A 17837-nucleotide genomic window follows, 5' to 3' on the forward strand; every position below is an offset into this window, starting at 1 on the left:
TTGTGTACAAGACTTCATGAGCTGGAGTCCCGAACTGGTGCTGGAAACTCAAGCTGAACAGTGTGAGAACATTATACAAATGTAGTAAAGTGCAGAGATGCTATTATTATTTTTTAATGAGAATAATTATGAGTCAGTAGGGGGTGACATTTGAAGCTGACACTGCAATGGAGTTCACAGTTTTTTCCAACATTTCGGTTTGGGCTGTAGCTCAAGGCTTTCCAGTTCTTTTCTTTTAACTAAACATACAAATTGCCCATTGCCACTAATGCTATGCTCCTAATTGAGAATGTTGATTTCACGTAAAGAAAAAATAGTTGCAACCAGATAAATTCAGGTGGGAAAGTAACTTTGAATGCATTGATGAGCTTCCTACTTCAGTTCAGTTTCCTTATTGCTCGCTATCTAGCAAATATTGTGCAACCAAGATTGTTCACAGAAGGAGCTGAGGAATTTTTATTCATGGTCATGCATAAGTGTGCACACTTGTGTCTCGTGAAATGTAACCTAAAACCAGAGGCTGTACCACTCTCGGTTCAGCTAGGCAAACACAGAGCTCAAGCAACACATTTTAATGGAGTACTCACTAGTAGCTATTCATGAAAACCTCTGCGGTCCAAAGAGCTTTGATAGAAAAAGCGTCAGGCAATTCCAGTGGAGCACAACAGAATCAGGATGTTACCGCACAATTTATAAATGTAAACAGAGGAAAAAAAATGACAAACAGAAGTTTCCAGCAACGACTGAAATTCAGCAAAATTTTAAAAAGATCCTCTTTTGATGCAAACATCTTAAAATGCAGAAAACACAGGAAATACTTAAGGCAGAAATTTTGTTTTCCAAAGTGTAAGTATGTCCTCAGCATAATTTAAGCAATCCATTGCAAACCTGATTGCTGCAATTACTTAAGGTAAACTTTTTGACTGCACCTATTGCACACATTCTCCACAGCTGTATAGCAAGAGCCTTCTCCGGTATCAGAGATTCTTCATCGTGATTAGCTGGTCTGTAGAAGTTCGATTTAGTAGTTGACTTAATTAGAAAAGATGCCATTTGTTTGCATCATTCTATTTTATAATCTGGGGCATATCACTCCAAGCTTGAGATTTCTTTTTGGCGAGTTCCATCCACGACGGCTGGTCTGGAGCAGCATTACTGGCTTTCTTAAAGGGAATTATTTCCTCCTCTTTATCCATCAGTGCTGGTGACTGAGCTACTGTGAATAAAACACAGGGTACAGTTTACGTTAGCTTGCTCTGCATCTATACACCCTAACTCTCTCATTAAAAACTTGCTGAGTCTTGCTCTGCAGAAGGAAATCTTCGCATTTCACATCAAAACTTCTACAATACATTATTGAGGCAATAACCATTCTGAGCACAACAGAATGCAGTGGTTTTGTTTTGGTTTTGAATGACTGATACATTTTGGTCCCTAAACTTACTAAAAACGATAAGGTGACCTCGATTCCTTGCCATGTTCTGTGTTAACATCCAGGCCAAACAAGAGCAAGTCTTTCCATTAGCGAGAGCACTCATTTGAGACTTCCTCCTTTACCCAACCTTCAACTCACAGGAATTTTATTACCATCCAAACTTCTGCCCTTCTTTCAGATTTGAATTTACCAAGTAGATTCAAAGTTATTGGGGGAGGACTGATGGGCAGATAGCTGGTGATCACATCATTCTTGCTTGCTTAGGAAAACACATGGAAATCGAACACTGTTGAAAATAATTTTGCGTGCATTTGGCTTTTTACATTTGGGACCCAATCCTGTGAAATGGCCCGGCACTCTTGATTCACATTTCTTTCAACGTGAGTTTTGACTACTGTGTGATCAAAGAGGTAAAAGGAATAAGGCACCATAAAACTCCAGGCATGAGTGCTGAGAAAACAGTTTGCTCTTGCTGATGTGGGACTGGGACAGAGATTAGGATCTAACCCCTACTCCTCCAGCACACTCAAGCAGGATTTCTTCTGACGAGGTTATGAGATAAGAGGCTACATTTTAAGCATTTTCTTTCCTACCGGGGATAAAATGTGACAGTGAATTGGTTCTCATCAGCGGCTCCTTCACTTCAGACTTTGACTCTTTCCTCTGTTCTTCAGAAGTGGTTTTAAGTGCCAAGGATGAAGGTTTGCTCCATGGCTGCTTCAGTGACTCCTAGGTACAGAGAGGGATAAAATCCAAACAATGCCCAGAGAACGAGACCAGTTTGGAAGAACACGAGCAAAGGGAGAGAACGTGGTGCCTGTCGTGGTCCAAACCACAAGGACTTACCACACACCGGCTCCACTCCTCTCACTCAAACCAGTAACTGTACAGAGAGCTCTGGGGGGTTCACATTTGTGCCCACAGTACTCAACTTTACAAACTGAAACTATCCCTCCGTATATCTTCTTTTTCATAACAGTATTTGTGTAGGTTGTTATAAAGTCAAAATGTATTCCAAGCCCTTTGGAAACCTCTACTAACATATACGGGACTTAGAAACAGCCTTGTTCTCTCATGTTTCCCCTCCACCTCCCAGATTTTGTGTTTTAGTGCACTGTTTTTCTGGAGGATTGAATGTAAATTCCCATAAAAAGGAAATCAAACACATCCTCCCGTGAATTTTTTTTTGCCAGTATCAAGAAGTACCCTGAAGTGATAGTGCCTGGTGCCACGCGAGAGCGAGAGGAAGTGGGAGCAGCACAGTGGCACCACGCCTCACACACTGCAGTCAGGAGCATCTTGGCATATTTCTCTGTTAGCTGATGCAGGGAAATAAAACGCATGGCATGCGTTTTAGGGAACATTGCCAACTACAATCTGGAGTTTCCTATTTTGACACAGAAACTGTACTTTGGGATTATTTAAACCCGCAGTGTTTTAACTGCTGTGACAATGCTGAGTATTATTGCAGTTTGCAATCTTGCCTCGGCATTTTATTAGATTTTACTTCTTATTAATCTAACCACTGCTACTTTTCTTCATGTAGACATCTTTTCTCATTTCAGGGTATAATAGAGTGATCTGGGTTTCTTATGCTACCATTTTAAGCAAGAAACTAGGTCATTTGCACTGGGAATGGCAAACTGGTATAGGCACACGCGTTCCTGCATCAGTGCCGTGTTCTTACTGCGCACGAGGAGACACAGGCAGCACTCGCACGCTGCTGCCTCCAAGAGCCAGCCCAGCAACAGGGAAGCCTTGTTAGTATTCTGTATCAACACCAAGTGCTTCTGCCAGCACAGCTTTGTCACCCGGGAAGATCTCTTGCTACAGGTATCACCTTGTTTTGCAGGGGATCTTTGAAGAGGCAGCACCGGCCCATGTTCTGCGGCACCACATGTGCGCCTCAGTTATCCGTGTACAAAGAACCAGAATTTATATCTTGGCACCAGCTGGAAGTGTGAAAGTTATTTTTATCCTGCTTCACTTCTCAAAGCTCTAAAAATTGTTGCTCTAAAATCCTTCTGGGACCAAGCTCTTCATTCAGTGTTAAATCAGCCAGAAGGTACAGGAGATTCAGTGAAATGGTGTGCTTAGAAGAATAATTAAGGGAATTTGTTCCCACTGTACTGAGAGAGACTGTACAATTTAGCACCTTTTTTGGTTATTTTAGCATATGATACACACCCTAGGTCTGGTAAGTATGTACTGGGATCCCAAGGAAGTTTACACACCTCTCTTAGTTCCAGGATTTCTTGGAGATATAAAATTACTTATCTGAATAACCAGGGGACTCTGCATCTGTAACACATTTACGAGAGCAGTGTCTTTGTTACTTACGATTATGCTCATTCAGTATCTGTAATCACTGCAGCATTTGGTTGGTAGAATAGCAATAGATACGAAGATTACTAGAGGAATGGGATACGAAAGCATCACAAATTTGTACTGAACGTACCTCTGTTCTTTCCTTCTCTTTATTCTGTTTCTCTGTATCTGATTTAGCATCTGGAGTCACAAGTTTCTCTCTGTCGACTTCCTGCTCTTGCTGTGTGCCCCTCTGCTTCTGCCTGGCGATGGTAATCCAGGCGGGCTCTGTGGGACTGTCGGGATCCCTTCTGGAGTCTCCAGCAGTCACCAGGGAAGGCATGCTTCTCTCTGTTGGCAGATTATTTATATACACGGTTACTCGAAAGAGCTGTAATTAGCTTCAGCTCTCACTTGCTCAATACACTGGTTTGTCACACGAAGTGGGATAAGCCTGGGGAAATAGGAATTCTTTTTAGTTTGGTCTCCAGAGAGCAATTTTCATGTGCTCACCATTTTAAGTTACCAATCTACTGGTGAGGAAACGCTTCTCATCTTTGTTCAGCCAGAGTCGAGCATCACTGCCCTCACGTGAGGGAGATGCAGGGAAGTCAGCCAAGCTTCAACAAACTACCCGTTTTCCAAGGTCTCCTCTTCTCCCTGGAGATGAGCAGCAGCCGATTCAAAGCTGGACACAGCTGGGCCAGGGGGTTACAAAGGCAATTCCTCCCCACCGTGGCTCCCATGCCCAAACAGCAGCGGGTGACGCCTCAGGTTGGCTCCTGCCTTCCTGCGGCCCCTTTAGGAGCGGCCTCCCTGGCTCAGCCCCTCGTTGCCTGCAGTCGGAGTCACCTGAGCACGCAGGAATACTGCTAAAACCACAGGGTTAATTCCAGTGTTTGACACAAGGCTTACTTGGACTTTTATCCCTGCTGACACTGACCAAGCCCTGCGTTCAGGCCGGTCATCCTCAGCATGCTCTACCAGAACCGAGATTTCAGCGAGACATGAAAAAAACGTATTTCCTACAGAAAAGGGTCAAAAGTGCCACCCTGCTATTCTCACAACTGCTGTTAAGGGACAAGCAGTATCCGGAGCTACAGGGAGGTGAAACGCCGTGTATTCAAACACACTGTGAAGAGAAATCCTGTCTGTAGGCTGAAGAGAACTGGAGGAAGAGAAGAGCCACAGGTCCTCTCTTGGCTCCAGTCCCCAGGTTCTCTGCTACTTCCTTGCCTTACACCGCACCCAAATTTCAGTTTTCCAACTAATACAGAGCCTCTGGGTGGTTTAAATGAGGAATGAGAACAGTGCTAATGCTGTCATGTGCCATGACAGGGGCACAGCGAAAAAAGCTTCCTCAGCTGCTTCTGGCCAGCACGTTCCCGAATTTATGGAAGGCTACCTCAGAGCAGAAGTTAAGCATTTTCATCTCCTAAAATCATACCTAGTTCTGCCCCCTAGAAATAAAGTTTGTTACCTATTCCGCACCCTGCTCAGGGGCCAGGGGTGAGGCAGACCCAGCCGGGAGGGATCGCTGACCCATGCTCGGCTGCTGTGCTGGCACAGAGCTCTGCCACCCTGCCTCAGGACCCCGAGAGGGTGGCAAACGTTTTTGGAGAGCCGTGATCTAATTTAGAAGAACGTGGCCCCGTCACAAAAGCAGGCAGGTGTCTCTGAAGGCACGTTTGAGATGCCTCATGCAGGCACGGGGGATGAAGGGGATGCTGCTCGCCCAGGCAGCTCTCACACGAGCTGGAGTCTGTGAACTCAGGCACATTTTGAGAGGTCCATGAAGTTTATTTGCTCAGGGCTTTTCTCATGTCACTGTTGTACCTCACCGTGACAGACTAGTTAGCTGAGCAAGGAAACACTGTAAAGCCTGTGTCAGCTGAAAACCACAGAGGGAGAAAACAAGGTTTTCTTTAAGGCCAAAGGAAGATGTGTTGCCAGCTGACACCCGCGTTTCCCTTCACGTTCACCTCATGTGATCTCGCAGGGAAACCTCTGAAAGAAACAAGCCAGGAACTCAGTGGTGTGAAGGCAGCACAGATGAAGCAGGGCCCCGGGACACTGACGGAGCTTCCCTCCCCCAGTACTCTGCGTCCCACCTACGCCCCACCTTTCCGTGCCAACAGCTGTTCCTCACATAACCTTCTCCCCTCCTCTTCACTGCCCTCGCTTCATTTTTGTCTCGTTTCACAGACTGCAACTTTAATGCCAGGAGAGATCTCCAGGTGTCATCTAGTCTGTCTTTCAGCTGGAAGGCAAAAATCAGTTGCAAGACCTATTTGACATAAACTGTATCCTCACCAACATCTAGGCTGGTCTTAAAACCTCTAAAGATGGGCCAGATCTCATGGCCTTCTTAGACAATCTATCCAGAGAGCTGGCTGTTCTTTTTCCACTAGATCTTCTCCCACTGGGTAAGGTAAACCTTCCTTGCTCTAATTTAAATCCATAAATTCTCCTATACACTGTGGACGTGAGCGGATTATTCATATCATCCTTGTGGCAGCCTTTTTACACTTTGAAGGCTTAGACCACATTTCATTTTTTAAAAATACAATTCTGATTAGTTGTATTCTCTAGATGCTTTATATGAATTGTCCTAATTTAGTCCAAATCTTCTTCAAAATAATGGCGTTCAAAACTGGCAAGTATCATTGTGATGAAATGGTGCTGGCATCAGGTGGAGTGGAAGGGCTACTCCACATGCCATAGAGATATTCTCCTGTAGACACTGGTCAGTACAATGAGGTTTTTTTTTTCAGGATTATATCGTTCTTGTTTGAAATTTAGTTTGTGAGCTCCAGTTCGTGTTACTTCCCTTCTTCCCTTCCCTTTTTGCATCTGTGCATCCGATTATTTTTGCACACATAGCAGCATTTTGTACTTGTCTGTAACAAAAATATTCTTTTCAAACTGTGTTTCAATCTCTCAAGAGAACACTGATTTCTATTCTTGTCCTGCAGCGTGCCCGCAGGCTTTCCAGCTTGGTAGTACTTGCAAATGTAAGAAGCACACACTTAGTTCCATCACCCATGTCCTTAAAAATACCGAATAGTGCCATAAGCAGGATGACCACTGTTAATATGACAGTGAATCATTACTTGGCACATTCAGCAGCTTTGCATCAACCCAGCGAGGAGCTTCACCAAGACTGCATTTATGGGAATGTCGTAAGAGGATGTAATGACACTTACCCATTTGCCCTGTAATAGAAGTTATCATTTGATTTGACTTCATCAACCCATGGTGTTTGGAACTTATATCCATGTTGTCTTGTAGACATTTAGAAATAGCTCAATTACTCCTTTCAGTATTTCCTATTAAGTTAAGGGTTATATAACACCCTTTCTCCCTCTCTCTTTTCCACACCTCACCTCCTTTTTCAAGATGTGGGGCCTCCTGGTGCCTTCCCTTCCACGTTTCTCCAAGATAACCACTAGCAGGTCAAGCACTAGCCAGTCTTCTTTGAGTCTCTTAGGAAGAATTTCATCAGGAGCTTCACCACTAAACCCACAGAGCTGAATCGATGTGATGCCTGCTAATACATCTGCAATCGCATTCTCTCATTTGTTTTGCAGGTCACGCCCATGTACCTTTTTAGATAGTAAGCCTCCATTTGGCCAGCCAGACTCTTCCTGTAACTCCATCCCACCAAACATCCCCTTTCCCTACGTGTCCAGGCCTCAGTTTCAAGACTGGGCTTTTTCCTCTGACTGTACAGCTGCAGAGGCACCAGTACAACTTTTCCCCAGCTGCTAGCACCTTTGTAATGCCCTTCCCTGTCTCTTATCTTGGCCTTCACAAACACCAAATCCTTTACTCTGAAGTCCCCTTTCAATCCACCCACCAGCCCTTCCATAACATTGGGAACCCAGCTTCTGCCTTGGGCCTGCAGGAGGTTTTACTTCTTAGTCTTTGTGATCCAAAGTCACCCTTTGTGTTTTGTCCCATTTTCCCTGTCACACCACAGGGGCTTTCTGTAAACACCAGCTGAACCACATGTTGCTCTTCCTCAGCTCCCACCAAACAATCAATACTGACAGTGACTGCTACACTCAGGCTCTACTTACTGTGCTACGTGTAATAGTCTTACTGCTCTTTGTGCTCCCCTTTCTGTTATCCTCATGTATTTAGAATTCCTCTCTCTTGTTTTGATATGCATTTCCTAGCACAACAGGGTTCCCGATCCCTCAGTGATATCTCAGGAGACTGCTATTATAACAATGTTTCTCGTAAGGCAGATATTACAATGGGAAGCATCGAATGCTTTGGCTTTTCAGATAATTCTCCTTGATGAGAAACCAGACAACCTAGTCATGCTAATTAAAAGGCAGCCAAATTAGAGCCAAACATCATCCTGTAAGAGATGGTATCAGAACGCTCCTGTGATAATAGCAATAAAAAAAGCTCTTCATCAACAGCTTTAAAGATAAAGATATGTACCTGTGCAGGCCTGACCTAGGACAGTAGGACAGCAGAGTAGTAACACCTACACCAAGGAGGATCAAGAGCTTCTGGGAGGGGCTCTCTTGTTTCTTCAAGCAATTTTGTTTTTCCTCTCATTGTTGTGAGAGTCTTTGCTACAGGAAGCAAGGCAGGCAGGCGAGGCAGGGGAAATGTGTTCTCTTCAGCAAAAAGAAAATTAGATGCAGTCTGTGCAGGACTTGCTACCTTATCAGTCAGCCAGAATTACCGTAAGGGGACAAAGAGATGCATTCACAATTTATTATCTTGCCCGTTGCCCAGAGGTCCTTTACATCCTCCTGCCTCTAACTAGGGAAGGCAGCGTGGCAGTGTACATGCATCGCTCTTCCAGCTGCTTTATGGTACCAGCAAAAGATGGAAGGTGGTACAGTAATACAGGAGAAGGTAACGTGGAGCGAGTCACCGTTGCAGCTGAAGGTTGTCTGAGTCTCTCCTATGAAACTCAGAAGTCCTGAAGACTGCTAAAAGGCCAGAACCTTTCTCTGGAAGTGACTATTCACAAAAGAGGTGTTACTTGCACATCTTCCTCGTTTCAGTGACTGTCTACTCAGCCCAAACAAGTCCTCCCTATCTTATCCCGCCCCATCCAGTCACGAGGCAGTCAGGATGCTTTCATGATTCACCGTGCAACAAAGCCCAGCATTTAAGGAACTGGCTAGCTGCAGCGTAACCAAGAAGCACTCAGAAGACCAATCTAATTCCCACTTCTCGCCTAAGTCACACACACGGCAGCTAACACGAGAGCTCCCAGCAAGTACACCCCGCTTTCATGGAGACAGCACGGCCCAAAACACAAGCAGAAGCATCCTCTCTTGGAAGTTGTGCAGGGCTGGCGTGCCCCCAGCTCCACAAGTGCTCTGCATTTCAGTTCTCCTTCTGTGAAGCAGGGGTGAGCCTCTCGTTCTCACATCGCACTCAGGAATTTCTGAATAAAACTGAATTCTGAATCACATCCTTCAGTTCTGATTACAACATGTTGTTTCAAACAATGCACTATTCAACCCTCTACCTAATAACTTAATGAACTAATAAAGGATGGCATTGGCAGTGATTTATCTCTCGTTCACTCACAGTTTTAATCTCATGATTGTTCCTTTCCTTGGAAAGGATTTGGCCCAAAGCTTTTGGAAAGAAGAGCGAGCCCCTTCTTCCCCTTGAGGTAAGTCACAGAAAACAGGAGGGCACCAGGTCAGAACTTGTCCAACTGCTCTGCACGTAATGTCACCACACAGGAAAACTCAGTATTTACTGCTCAAGTCTGCTGCCTCTTGAAACCACACACAAAGGCTTCTGAAGCTCTTCCTTCACCTCTTCCACCCCAGCACATGCAAAGACAAACCCCACTGCTCCACCAGCCCTGAGCTCCTCACCACTTCCTCAGCTTCAAGGCTCACCACCAAAGACCCTATCGTACCTTTTAAATTCTTTCATGCAGATAAGAATCACCTAAGCTCTTCTCAGCTGGGTCTGACAGCAGCAGAGCTGGCTCAATGCTCCTTAAAGGGGAAAATTCCCCTGCTGCTGCTGTTAAATGCAGGTATCTGTTTCCTTCTGTATCTTACTAACGCAGCTTTTTTAATTTTTATTTTATTTTATTTTCTCAGAGACTACAGCTCTGCTCTTACAGATGAGATTTCTTCTGCCTAGATATTGGGGAAATGAATGTGTCCACTTCGCACTGAAAGCTGGATGTTATTCTTTCACGTGTATCTGGCTGGTTGTGTGAACAGTAAGATGAAGGTACAACACAACTCTTCATGGACCTATATTTAAGGAGGATCTATAACATGGACCTATATATGGAGGATCTATAATTGCCTCGTTATTGTGGCTTGGTTTATATACACACAGAAAGTGGGAGAGTAACACATGCCTACTTCTGTCTATTGACAGACAGATATACCCAGTGTATTCAGATGTGTGCAGGGTTGTGTGTGTGCACTGCATACATGAATAACCACAGCAAAGACATATTTAACAGAGCCCTGAACTTCAGGGATTGATTTGGTTTAAATATGGCCTCAGATACTGTACCTGACTCCTTTAAATCTAAAAGCCTTTATGCAGACAAACTACAGCAGGGGCTGTTTGTAACATTTAGATCCTGTACCTGAGACTGCATCTTATGCCTGCAAGGACTGCAAAGAGTGGTTACTTTTGCCACACAAAAGGTCCGAGGCAGAATATTACAGCCTTTTGAAAGACATACCTCTGAGAGCAAGCAAAGCTAGCTTGTGTGTTTCCTGTGTGTTGTGAAAGCAAACATACTCATAACTAATCCAAACAACTTTACACAGAGATATAAAGCCCCTGTATACACGCATCATTGTTTTGTAAGACTGTTTATGCTTGCATTCCACATATTTCATTCCCCATTGTTGTATGTTTGCTCGTTTTTGAAACAGCAGATATTTTATGAAGGGCTTTAAAAATGCACATGGCATTTGGTTTACTCTGTTCTAAATATTTCCCCTTCATTATTAAAGTACTCTCTGCATCCGTGTCAGTGTACACATCCAGTTCTTTAACTTCAGACAAAGCAATTTGAAAAGATTTGGCTATATATTTCTGAAATTCCTTTTTTTTTGAAGCTGCTCTGCGAGGGATTTGTCTTTTGGTTGGATCTTTACCACTGATGTTGTTTCTTTTTTTTACAGAAGAAATTGCTATGTGTGCATCACAGTCTGTTTCACTGCTGGAAAACAGCAACATCAGAAAATAGCCTGACACAACCTAAAAAACAACTTCTTCTGGGGGAAAAAAAAAAAGAGGACAGCCTTCTTTCAGCTATAGACAGATACAGACAGCATTAGAGCAATGTCTTTTTATGTAGAGAGAAACATTTTTCCTGTCATTTCAAAGCCCAGATTTGCCACACAATGCATACCGATTTTATTTGCCATTACAGTCACCTTTCTTCCCCGAGTTCCTTTTCTCCTTTAGAGAAAGTCTCGTTACTATAGCCCCCCAGTCACTTATTTTTATAGATCCTAACGTGCACACTCTCACAGGTATTACTTATGGTTTTGCTCTTGTAATAACCCGTTAGCGTGTGTTGTTTCTGCCCTTTACAGGATTTATAGAATACCAGCCCCAAACAACACAGCTTAGTGTTTCAATTCTTGCAAAGACTTGTGCCTGTAGCTCCTGAAACTTAAAAATTACTCCTCCGGGCAGCTAGGGTGACTGATTTCACACATCCATTAAAAAAGTCACCTTGCAGCCCCGCAGAGGCCAAGCAATCCCCTGCTAGTTCCCCAGAAAATGCCGGTGAGAAGACTGCTGCTGTCACCTTTGGTGGCAAGCCAGCCTGCCCGCAGCCCTCGCGGTGCCTCTGGTACCAGGAGTGCTGAAAAGCCAAAAATTGAACCGAATGAACCAAATTGCTCCTGCTCGCCCCGTGACACAGCAAGCTGACTTTCTCAAGCTGATTGTACAGGGAAAGGGAATTGCACCCCCTTGCATTGTGATTTCACAGCTTGCCTTCTCGTTCAGCAGAGGAATTTCCTGACTTGCAGCAGGCAGAAACTCCCTGACAGCGTCGAGTGTCCCTCGGTGGCAACCACAGCTCTTTGGAAGGGCTCATGAGTGCAAAGAATAGAGGAGGGCTGGGTGCCAGAGCTGATGGTGGTTAGACAAAAAAGAGTGGGTGGCCCAGAATACACGAGGGCCAGTTTGTTGTTAAGCCACGCGATCGATCCCTGGAAGAGACGTGCTGATGATGCTTTTCACATTGCTGCTGCTGGCAGTAACCAAGCTACCCTCCTGATTCACTGGGCTGAGGCAAATGTTTCAAAGAGCTTAAAATGACACTTGCACAGGGGCATTGCACTGCCCTACAAAGCCATTTTTCCCTCATTGCATCCTACGGCTCAAGATCTCTTGAGCCTCATCAGTCTCTTCTCCCAAGCACCAAGTGATAAGACAAGAGGAGAAGGCCTTAAGTTGTGCCAGTTGTTTAGGCTGGGTATTAGGAAAAATTTCTTCACTGAAAGAGTTGTGAAGTATTGGAACAGGCTGCCTAGGGAAGTAGTTGAGTCTCCATCCCTAGAGGTATTCAAAAACATGTAGATGTGGTGCTTAGGGTGTAATGGTGGACTTGGCAGTGCTAGGTTAAAGGCTGCACCAGATGATCTTAGAGGTCTTTTCCAACCTTTATTTTTATTTTTATGATTCTGTGATTCTAAGATGCCCTTTGCAGAAGTAATGCCGAATTCTCCTGGGGTGATGCTGTGTAAGTCCCCCGTTCCCCCCAAGCTGGTGTTGTGCCCAGACAGCTGAGCACACCTCATTCACCTGCAGCCTGTGGCAGCCACCTCAGGCTGATGTGGTGGCTTAGAACAAGGAGGTGCTCAATCACATTTCTAAGGAGAAAGGTCCGTAGTAGGATAGGAAGGACCTCAGGTCCATTTGGAGCAGAGTGCTTTGTATTTAGAATTAAACTCTGTCTTAGCCCTGGCACGCTGAAATAGCAGAATGCATTGCAAAGCTGTTCAAAGATGGAAATAGGTGGAAAGCTGCAACAGCTTTGCTTAATGTGGTATAATAATAACAGTGGGGCAGCAGGGAAGGAAGAAGACTATTTACCATCACAGACCAATCTGAATCTCCACGCCAAACAATCCCAGGCCATCCAAATTTGCTGTAACATTGCCAGGTGGAGAGGAACACGCCTGAAACCAGCAGTCCCAGGCCAAACTCCCGGTGTGCACAGCCCTGCCAGGGAGGCTGGGGCACGGCTTTCACCCACAGGCAGTTTTGCAGAGGGCAGCCCTGAGCCAGGGGCAGGAGTCTCCTTTGCCCCAGGGCCACAGGAGCAGAGGAGAAGCCAGGAGGAGAAATGTGCTCCCCAGCTCCATTTCCCCCCTTCCAGCTCCTCAGGTGCCCACTGTCTCCCACCGCACTCTTGCTGCGCCCGGTCTTGCTCAGCTTCAGCCAGCGGCCTGTGGGGCCAGCAGGAGGCTTTTGCCACCCTACAGGACGAGTGGCCCGAGGCCATGTCCTGAGGTCTTCTTTTGGCTTGGTGTTTCCCCACTCCGAAGCTCAGAGCCTGACCCCCAGTGGAGAACAGCGACAAAAGTGTGGCAGCTCTACAGCGGCACAAAGAAACCTCTGTATCTCCTTCCCATATTCTTAACATCAGACTCGTGACCGGACAGATTCAGCACAGGGAAGAAGTTTCTCCCAAATATTGAAAGACCTAAGGATTTTTTTCCCCTTTTGGCCACTCTTTGAGTGTAAGAACAGGTTTTTTTCTGCTCGAATTACTTGAACGTACTTTACTGAGCTTGTTTACTGTGTGGTTGCAAAGACCTCAGATAGTGGTGTTGCTTTCTGTCTTTTCTGTTCCCTGCCTGTGGCACACAATATATTAGTCTTCAGAGGACTGATTTTTTTTTACTCTAACCCAATTATATTTTGGCTTACAATACAGACAACCGGGTGAAATTTAACAGTCTGCAGTAGACTTGATCCTCATGTCTCTTCTGGCTTTAAACTCCGGCGAGCTGCAGGGTAGCTAATTCTTGTTTCTAAACAAGAAGTGAGTAATGGTAAAGATGGATAAATGAATAAGCAAAGCTCATAAGAGACAACATACAAACAGCATGCTGAGCATGCCAGGCAGTTAGTAGTATTTCTGCCTCAATACTATGGTGAGAAAGAAGGTCTACAGATCTGAGTCACTCATCTCACACAGAGCACTGCACTTAATATGTGCTCCTGCCTTCTGAATTTCCATAAAGCAGCTCCGAATGGGGACATTTGGTAGCTCGATATTTCTGTTTCACAATACTTGCCAATGTACCTTATTTTTTTGAGTGTCACTTTGAACATCCTTTAAATAATGCTACAAAATGCAAAAAGAAAACAGGTAAAAAATACCTGTCTGCTGCTTCTTCCCTGCTGCTGTGATAATCTTTTCAGAAAGAGAATCGGGGAGCGATATCACCGAAGGCAGAGCCGTCAGCTCAAGCTCACCAATTCTGAGAGTCACACAACAGGGCTGCCTCCCACTCCCTCACACATAAGGCCACCGCTCATTACTTAAGATAACTTTATAAAGTATCGGGAGGCTTACCAGGCACTTTACAAGAATTTGGCTTTTTCTCCAAGTCTCTGTCTTCACTTCTGGATTCGGGAGCATGAACAGCTTTGTCCTGCTTTTCCTTGTTTGCATTAGCATTTGGAACAGTTATGTTTTGCAAGACTGGCTTTTTAGGCAACGGAGGCTTGCTGCTAAGCTGTTCAGAGGACTTTGCTTTGGATTTGATCTTTTCGTTTGAAGAGCCATCAATATTTGTATCAGCTGGTTTTTTGATCTCTGCTTTATCACCTTTTAGAAATGAAGTCAATCCCTCATTTTCAAAATTAAACTCTGCACTGTACCTTTTAATTTCTTTTGATTCTGGTAACAAGTAGTCTCTATATTTCAAGGACATCGAGGTGGATCTAAGTTTTACTTGAAAAGGACTTTTATCTTCACAGCTTGGCTGATTCTGAGATACCACAGAAGAATCGCTTTGCACCGGAACGGCATCGACAGCTGCAGACACACAGGCAGCTAACGTTTCTGTACACTGGCCCATGTTCTCAGAGCCAGATTCTGGCAGCAAAGTCTGTTTTTTATTGCTACATTTTCCCTCCTCCAGATCTGATCCCTTCTGCGAATCTTCACTCCGCTTCTCATTTTTCAAGGAGGCCTTTGCATTGGTCAGGAAGAACCTGGTATTTAATGGGTTGTCAGACTCTGAGCTTTCTGGAAAGTGTAGGCTCCTGGTCCTTGGCCTCTCCCGTGCAGAGGAGACAGAAAACTTTCTCAAGGCATTGAGTTCACTAGCTGCTTTTTCAGCTTTCTTCCCCAAACTTTCTTCCTTGTGGACCAGAAGCTGACTGCTCTCTTTATCAGAAGCAGCTGCTTCTTGTACAGTCTTTGTTTTCTCTAGAGACCAGGAAGCGTTTGATCCCACACGGGCTGAAGCAGTGGGATGTGAAACATGGAATGAATCCGTGGGCTGTGAAGAACCTATGAAAAACTGCCTGCTAGGCTCTGACAACACATCAGCCTCTATCTTTGCCTCTTTATTACAGGACATTTCCACAGGCATCTGAGCATCCCTCTGTGTATTTTGTTCTGACCCTTCCAAGCAAATATCATTATTCTTACTAATTGAAATATCTTCCTCAGATGGTATTTTATTCACTGAAAACACAGAAGGAAGCTCCTCGCTTTCTTGATGGGTTGACACATCACTACTCACATCCCCAGACAAGAGAACCGATGTTCCTGGGGAATCTTTTTGGTTTTGTACTTCTCTGTCTGGACCAGAACAGGGAGAAGTTATGGAGCCTCTGCCTTCTAACAGCAATGGGGACTCAGACTTCTCACATGTTGTTTCCAGTGTTGGTTGGCAGCCCTCCGGTTTATTCTCTGGTAGCAGAGCTTCCTGTACAACAGCAGACTCAGAAGTGGGCTGAGTCATCTCTGGTCTCAAAGCAGGGGGAAGGTCCTCAGGCACTCTGGGTTTCTGCCAGGAAGCCACATCCTGCGCTGCAGCTGTGCCGCATGGCAGTTCTTGATCATTGGTTTTGAATACGGCATCTGGCAAGTCTGTCTGCATCTCCTTTTCATCATCCTCTTCTTCTGGGGTACAGCTCAAATCAGTCAGAGATTCAGACTGGGTCCTCTGCAAGAAACAGATTTAGAAAGCCCCATCACCATGTACAGATGCACATTTTTTTCTTTATCGTGGCATTCACAACCAAGATCTTACAGAGGAAGCCAATACTTGCCTCCAATGCTGAGCATACTCTTTTCTTAACCCACCTACTAGATGCTTTTTTATCTATGCAGATCCTGGAATAACACATTTAACCAACGTAAAAGCAATCAGTGACACTTCCTTCTGCACAACTAGCGCTTTCATGCCTTTAGAGATGGGAAGTTCATCAAAACAATGACCATTGGACTGTCCTTGGCACTTGATTCCCCAGAGCATACTGGGTATGTTGTGCTGCTCCTCGGCAAAAAGCAGCACTTGAAAGAGAAAATCTGTCCCTTTGTATTTTGCTACTCCATAATAGCATTAAAAATAAAACAACCCATTCTTCCTAAAGCGTGACTCTGAAGAGGGAAGGATACATAGAAGGAAGAGCAGAAAACTAGCAAGTCCATCAGGCTCTGACACACCATGCCAGCTAACTATCTACCCTTCTTTGGCAGTCTTCTGCCTAATTGCGCTGTGATACAGCACAATCTTGCCTCCTTTGTGCTCAAGTCTTCTTCTTCTTTCAAGAATTACACTATTTGATAAAAGTTTATATACATACGTAGCTACCTGTGAGGTCTGGAGATTAAACTTCAGGTAAGGACTGGCTAAATACACAGGATTATTTGAAAGCATGTTATTAAACCGCTGAATATGCATTTTTTCATATGGTGCTTGTATGAGCTCACTGAGTCACTGTAGTCTGCTGGGTAAATACAGATTTTGAATGTGGGCCCTCGTCCTAAGAACACAAAACTTGCATTCTGAAGATACTTTTAGGATTCTCCCAATTTCTTGCTTTGCAAGTGCAATTGCAAAAACAAAGCCGCAATGCCACTTGCATATCCGGTGAGGGCCCAGGAATGTAGAAGAAGGTATTAGTAAGCCAGAAGCAAAGTGCACAGGCAGAGTTGTGCAGGAAAATATTAAAAACTGCATTATCTAAAGGTGGAAATTCTCTTTACGGAAAACCAGGAGGGCTCAATCATCTGGTAGTTTGTAGGCAGACTGGACAAAGCAATTGTATTTCAGTAATAAAATTACAATGGAAGAAGAGGTTTGATCAGACAGTTACTGCTTTATATGCTTTTCTAAATAATTGGCCTCATCATTGTGTTGCTCACAGCAGTGCTCTACCAAGCCCAAAGATCACTCAGAGATTTTGAAAAATACTGAATAGCAGCTAAGTAATATTTAGGGACAGAGGGAATAATATTCCTTTTGTTAAGCAAGCAAATTTAACAGCTTTAATGTATTGAAAACATTGAAAGAAACCACAAACAATAAAGTGTAAATACTGTAAGAAGAGCTGTAAACTTTAATTCTAAAAAGTGGAGGGAAAGAAGAAAAATGAAGCTATGCCCTTCACAAGATATGACAAAGAACCAGAAAAATGGTGCTTTATAATGATGGTTTAAAAAACAACAGTTTCAGTTACATGCTGTTTTTTTCTGTGGAGACTTCTCGTAAATCTCTGTAGTGCACATAAAGGCTTACAAGTTTTGGGGGCAAGGAGAAGGCTGAATTCAGAACAGTTCTAATGTACAGAACTTGGCTCCAACTACTAGGTCACAACTTATTATTTCTGTCATTTCTGAAAATATAAGCCCAGTTACATTTGGGAATTTTAACCAGCTCCTCCATCAACAGTCTCTCAGAGTAAGTAAACAAGTTGAATGTAACACCTTCTAAAAATTTCTTTTAAGTAAGAAATCAAGCAGTCAGCCCAATTTCTGCATCACAAACAAAATACTAAACTGTACTGCATGGTTAATTTAAGAAGAAACTGTGACACAAACTGCTGTATTATGAGAGCTGACAAGTGATCTGAT

General features: G+C 44.2%; 1 protein-coding gene across 10 annotated transcripts in view; it reads right to left on the reverse strand.

Annotated features, from left to right (window-relative positions):
• Window positions 1-557: 557 nt before the first annotated feature.
• The window catches only part of CRACDL (CRACD like), a 61375-nt gene continuing 44095 nt past the window's right edge, over window positions 558-17837 (reverse strand). For 9 of the 10 annotated variants that reach the window (XM_080575525.1, XM_080575524.1, XM_080575521.1 and 6 more), the window contains exons 8-11: window positions 14319-15924; window positions 3894-4093; window positions 2029-2164; window positions 558-1216 (exon numbers count right to left, since the gene is read on the reverse strand). In XM_080575525.1, coding sequence (XP_080431651.1) covers window positions 1068-1216; window positions 2029-2164; window positions 3894-4093; window positions 14319-15924 — 2091 coding nt within the window. In that variant the 3' untranslated portion in view covers window positions 558-1067. The remainder of the gene's footprint in view (window positions 1217-2028; window positions 2165-3893; window positions 4094-14318; window positions 15925-17837) is intronic. The other variant, XM_080575522.1, reaches the window with a different exon arrangement.

The sequence above is a fragment of the Anser brachyrhynchus genome (assembly GCF_964034855.1).
Source record: "Anser brachyrhynchus genome assembly, chromosome: 1".
Taxonomy (NCBI): domain Eukaryota; kingdom Metazoa; phylum Chordata; class Aves; order Anseriformes; family Anatidae; genus Anser; species Anser brachyrhynchus.